General features: G+C 39.0%; 1 protein-coding gene across 1 annotated transcript; it reads left to right on the top strand.

The window, feature by feature from the left end:
- The first annotated feature begins 15 nt into the window (after nucleotides 1-15).
- On the top strand, nucleotides 16-1875 carry sprn2 (shadow of prion protein 2). Its single transcript, XM_056736943.1, has 2 exons — nucleotides 16-159; nucleotides 881-1875. Exons 1-2 carry the CDS (start codon nucleotides 98-100, stop codon nucleotides 1311-1313), a joined length of 495 nt encoding a protein of 164 aa, XP_056592921.1. The 5' UTR covers nucleotides 16-97; the 3' UTR covers nucleotides 1314-1875.
- The last annotated feature ends 4368 nt before the right edge of the window (nucleotides 1876-6243 follow it).

The following is a 6243-nucleotide window of genomic DNA, read 5'->3' as shown; positions in this document are numbered from 1 at the left end:
GGGTGGGCCTGCTTAGCATCCCTGATTGCTTATTGGCTCCTTTTGAGTGAGGGACTGTTCCATAAGGTAGTTGTTTACCACATCATAGAAGCTTCTAATGCTGAGGTTGAGCAGTTCATCAAACACGGTACACAAGCCACTGATATGCACTAGTGCCAGGTAAGATGCTTTAGTTTTTCTTGTACAAACATTGTGACAGATAATAAATGTTATAGTAGCTCTATTTAATCTATCAAATGGAATTGAATAAAGACACATTTACAAAGAATTATCCTGTAGATCTGGTGATATAAGGATGACAGTAATATGTTTAAAATGATTATAATTACATCAACAACACGAATAACTGTAATGTTTACATATGAAATGCAATAAATAGATAACTTTGGTAGAACAAGTGAGTCACTGCATGTCAGTAATTGCAAATTATTTCCACTTTAACTGGCGGATTTGACTCAGTTCCAGTGATCAGCATGTCAACATGTTTGCTTTGGTCAGCATTCATCTTTTGATGTTCTATCGTGCGTGTAACGGGATTTAGATGCATGTGTTTCTAAACACGCTAGAATTGTCTGTTAACTAAGAGATCTTTAAACCATCATGTGAATGACTTCTAATACTGGTAGATTGTCACTTTTGTTTCTGAAAAATAATGCATAGAAATACAGAATATGAAGTTGTGCAATATTTTCATTGAAATCTTGCATTTAAATTTAGATAAATTTAAGATTAACTTGATTTAATCAACACCAGACTTGCCTCAAAAACAATATTAGTAAATAACATTCTAATATAATAAAAATCTATGGTTGCATAATACAACACAACACAATACAACACAAACTGTCTGTTTAATAATGTTTTGAATTTTCTTTCAAAGGGAAGCGCAGAGCATGACAAACCAAAAGCTATTGATCATTTGGGTGTGGATGTTACTGGTCGCATCATTGTGTCCCTTGGCCCACTGCAAACGTGGAGGGGGGTTTGGAAGCAGGGGAAAAGGAGTGGGCCTGGGCGCCAAAGCACCATCATCCCAGACCAAAGGATCATCGAGGCAGGGGCTGAAACTGGCAGGTGCTGCGGCCGCAGGAGCTCTCGGAGGAGCTGCCATTGGGTACGGGCTGGGCTCTCTAGGCAGGCCGAGGTATGGCTATGATGTCTCCGCAGAAGAGAACAGGCGCTATAACCCTGATGGACCTGGATACCACAATCGTTCAGACTGGCGGTATAACAGAAACACAGCCGGTTCCAAGCACACGACCAGTATCCTCATATCACTCGGAACGGTGACACACATCTTTTTGTTCAACTGAATTACAGGATACAGGATACATGAAAGGATGTTTCCTCTATTTATAAAGAGGAAACTACTGAGATCTTATATCAGCAATATGCATTTGATGATGAATTTTTAAAGGAATATGAAGTGGGTTAAGTGCAGGCTATTGAACGGATGAACAAACTGTATTATGATAGGTTGGTTTCAGTTCAGGTTGATGTGACATATTTTATATTAAGCTTTTAAAACACAGTTGTAGAAGTGAACATGTTAAATAAAAACGTATGCTGTGTCTTATGAAGGTGACTATGGCCCGCAAATCTTCATGGTATTTATTGTGGTGGCCTTTTTGTCTGTTAATGAATCTGAAAAGCTTTAATTTAAGAGCTGACGTGCATTTTCTTATACATCTCATTTTGTTTTATGCCAAAATTGTGATTTATGTTTTTCATATACTATTGCTTTTATTCTAGTGAAGTTAGTTAATGCTTGTCTGCAAGTTGTTTGTGGTGTATTTTGACAGGTATTATTAACAACATCACTGTTTTGCTTTTATATGCCTTTCAGGGTTTAAATAAACTGTTTCTGTTTGTCTACTTTCTTTAAATTGCTTCCTCGTAATAATGACTTTGAATGGTTGGTTTCCGAGCAACACACCAGATGTCATGTGAAGGCCACAATGTGCTAGATCATGTTACCATGGCAATGGTTTTCTTGCTACAAGAAACAGCACTGCCATTGTTAAATCTATAAAACAGAGCTCAGAATACAACTATTTGTCTTTGTAAATATTAACATACGCAGCTTGATGAAAAAGATATGTATAATTTGAATGTACATACATAATCACAATAAATAAATGTATAAATTAAGAATACGAAAACAACACATTTTTATTTGAGAACAACAACAATAATAGCATCTGTTATTATTATTTGTATTATTGTTTTATTTATTTAAACATATTGTATCAACAATAATAATAATATAAAAAAATATAATATATTGAAAGTTGTTGCAACAATTACTATTGATGAATTAAAAATTCAATAATATGCCAATTAATCACGTGTGTCACAATCATGTTTGTCACATAACGATAATCTTTATAGAGGGTAAACTAGTGACATAACCGCACACATGAAGTCAAGCGAGTCGGCTCACTGAGTGTCAGAAGAGAGACTGGATGCAGCAGTGTTTAGCACCATCTGTACTCTATTTATCTGTACTCTATTTAAAACGGGGAAAAGTTGTTGTGCGATTAATTGTAAAATAATCAGAGAGATTTCATTTTAAAGACTGCCGAAGGATAGAAAAAAGCAAATGAATTACTGCAATTTGATGAAACAAATGGAACACTGCCATTTCATAGACATAAGTTGTTTTTGTTGAACTATACCACAATAGCGGTACCTACCTACTTTTTATACCTTAATATGTTGCGAAAATGTACATGTATTTTTTAACATTCTAATCAGATATATTTCATGCAAACCTAAAATTTTATATATGTTCAACACTGTAAATATTTAGAAGATCAATGTAAATCTCGTAAGATTCGGTTAATCCAGTTAACTTGTTTTGCTTGAGTAGACAATGTTTACTTGGGGTTTGCTTTGTGTATTCTCCCTGGCGTTAAAATCAGGTTCAAGATAAATATCAGGAAACACAATAAGTGCAATATTTCATCTTTTAATTTGTTGAGTGTTTTGCCACTCAACGGGGCGTGTTCCGGCGTGTGCATGTGATGTTCATTGCATACTGTCTATTGACATTGCATTACTGTTCCTGACAAAAGCATTGAATATGCATTATGCATTATGGAAACGCATATTCTATGAGCTTATTTATTTATTTTCAATACGGTGGCTGCTAGGTGTCACATCGCTGCAGCAGAAGAAAACACACACAAATAGAAAAACACCAGCAAATTTTGAAAGGATTTTCATTAGTTTGGCAACACATGCCCAGCAAATTCTCGTGTTTGGGGAATCTCACATTAAAAGAAAAATGTGCCAATATTAGTTTCCTAAATATTTAAAATGTATGAGATAGTCCTCATTATGTGACTTGGATGGTGAAAAGAGCAGCAATTGAACTTCCATGCCTAGTGTTACTAAGTGCTACTTATCATTGAGTACATGCATGAAAGTAGTAAGCAACAGAAGAATTCAAGAGACAAAGTGTCCATTAGAGTTACTGCGGCTTTGGGGAATCTCTTCCAGTAAAACTATGTACATCTCTATACACTTATCCTTACGGACTCCAGCAGGCATTAGATGAGTATTGTTATTTGCGGGCAATGTGGTGGCAGTCTGCATTGACCATCTTTCTCTTTATCTTTATCTCTATCTCTTTTTCTCTTTACCAAACATTATCTGTACCACGCAATGGCAATGGCATTTTATTTTTATTGCACTATTTTCTACAACAAATGTTGACCAATGTGCCATAAAACAGAGAAACAACAAAATACAGAGGGGCAATTCCAGCGTTATGGATGTGACATTTTGCGTGAAATGACATAAAAATGCTCAGAGAATAAACCATCTGTTTATCCATCCATCCATCCATCCATCCATCCATTTTCTTCCACTTATCCTGGGCCGGTCGCGGGGGGAGCAGTCTGGGATGGCCAGACTTCCCTCTCCCTAGATACTTCCTCCAGCTCTTCCGGGGGGACACCGAGGTGTTCCCAGGCCAGCCGGGAGACATAGTCCCTCCAGCGTGTCTTAGGTCTTCCCCGGGGTCTTCTCCCGGTGGGACATGGCCAGAACACCTTCCTGGGAAGACGTCCAGGGGGCAACCGGAAAAGATGCCCGAGCCACCTCAGCTGTCCCCTCTCGATGTGGAGGAGCAGCAGCTCTACTCTGAGCTCCTCCCGAGTGACTGAGCTTCTCGCCCTATCTCTAAGGGATCGCCCAGCCACCCTGCGGAGAAAGCTCAATTCGCCCGCCTGTATCCGGGATCTTGTCCTTTCAGTCATGACCCACAGCTCATGACCATAGGTGAGAGTAGGAACGTAAATTGACCGGTAAATCGAGAGCTTCGCCTTGCGGCTCAGCTCCTTCTTCACCACGACAGACCGGTACAGCCCCCGCATTACTTCAGAAGCTGCACCGATCTGTCTGTCAATCTCCCGTTCCATCCTTCCTTCCCTCACTCATGAACAAGAACCCCAGATACTTGAACTCCTCCACTTGAGGCAAGGACTCTCCACCCACCTGAAGTGGGCAAGCCACCCTTTTGAACCATGGCCTCAGATTTGGAGGTGCTGATTCTTATCCCAGCCGCTTCACACTCGGCTGCAAACCGTCCCAGTGCCTGCTGAAGGTCCTGGTCTGATGGGGCTAACACGACGACATCATCCGCAAAGAGCAGAGATGAAATCGTGTGGTCCCCAAACCCGACGCCCTCCGGCCCCTGGCTGCGCCTAGAAATTCTGTCCATAAAAACTATGAACAGAACCCGCGACAAAGGGCAGCCCTGCCAGAGTCCAACATGCACCGGGAACAAGTCTGACTTACTGCCGGCAATCCGAACCAAGCTCCTGCTCCGGTCGTACAGGGACAGAAGTGACCTCGATAGTTGGACCACACCCTCCGGTCCCCCTTCATAAAAAGAGGGACCACCACCCCGGTCTGCCAGTCCAAAGGCACTGTCCCCGACCGCCGCGCGGTGCTGCAGAGGCGTGTCAGCCAAGACAGCCCCACAACATCCAGAGACTTGAGGTACTCAGGGCAGATCTCATCCATCCCTGGAGCCCTGCCACCGAGGAGTTTCTTGACTACCTCTCCCCGGTCGAGGTCAACAGGAGGGGGGCAGCTGTTGACCACCATCTGTTTATATTTTACTGAATTCTTGCTGATAGAGTCGAAACATCAAACAAATGTCAGTCTGTGAAAAAATATATATCAAAAAAAGAGAAATAAACATGCGTTAGGGATGTGAAAAAAGGATGCGGTTTTGGGGAGAGATTTCTTTGTATGATTTCTGCAAAATAAAGTTCACAATCCTGAATCAACAATGCCCAATGAATGGAGAAGGAATGCCTCTTTATATAAGATGAAATACTTGCTTGCATGAAATATATGAGGAATATGTAGCGATGTGACAATCCTGAAAATGGCACTTACCTGACTATGAAAAATCATGCATTAAAAAAACAAATGCTTTACAAATTTGGAGAGAGATCTCACATGGTTATTTGAACCACCAAATGTTCAAATCTGTGCTGTTACCACACTGTTAACGATTTCCTTGTATTTTTACAGTAAGTTACTGGCAGCACGGTTGCCAGCAAGTTATTGTATTTTGATTTACAGTGCTGTACTGTAATACATTTTACAGTACACAAAATGTTACCGTATAGCTACAAAACAGTATTTTGCTGTATTTTTACAATATATTGTAATTTGGTCTATTTTTACTGTATTAGTATTATACTGTGATTTACTGTAATACCTATATTGACACATTATTATTATTTGATAATTATTGGCAATAATTACAAATATATTATGTCAAGTTTAGATATAAATCTATAGTTGTTAATATTATAAAACTGTTATACTTAACATTATGATTGAAACGACAATTCAATCAATAATTGCATCAAAAAAACATTTTTATTGAATCATTTCTTTGAAACAAACAGTATTAAAATATTCAAAAAATTCAATAACAACTGAATAATGCTGTGTAAATATAACAACATTTAAGTGAGCATAAAAACATTACACAAGAAAACAAACAATAGCGACAAAGTGACAGGTGTCATTTAACTATGGCAAAGAGATCACTGGTCTCTAGGTAAAAATGTTCCATTTAAACTTCATCCAAGACTAGACTGTGACATATTTAAATCTGGCAAAAAGAACACTGGTCTATAGTTTAAAAATTTCCATTCAAACTTCATCAAAGACTAAATTGTGACATATTTAAATCTGGCAAAGACAACACAG

The sequence above is a fragment of the Triplophysa dalaica genome, chromosome 22 (genome assembly GCF_015846415.1).
Source record: "Triplophysa dalaica isolate WHDGS20190420 chromosome 22, ASM1584641v1, whole genome shotgun sequence".
Lineage (NCBI taxonomy): Eukaryota > Metazoa > Chordata > Actinopteri > Cypriniformes > Nemacheilidae > Triplophysa > Triplophysa dalaica.
The sequence above is the reverse complement of the archived record's forward strand: the minus strand, read 5'-3'. Positions and strand labels throughout refer to the sequence as shown.

Bases quoted from the DNA above. Each gene is read 5' to 3' on its own strand.
- sprn2 (XM_056736943.1), top strand. From the start codon at position 98: ATGCTGAGGTTGAGCAGTTCATCAAACACGGTACACAAGCCACTGATA. The intron at 160-880 runs GTAAGATGCTTT...TTTCTTTCAAAG, and splicing joins CTGATATGCACTAGTGCCAG to GGAAGCGCAGAGCATGACAA.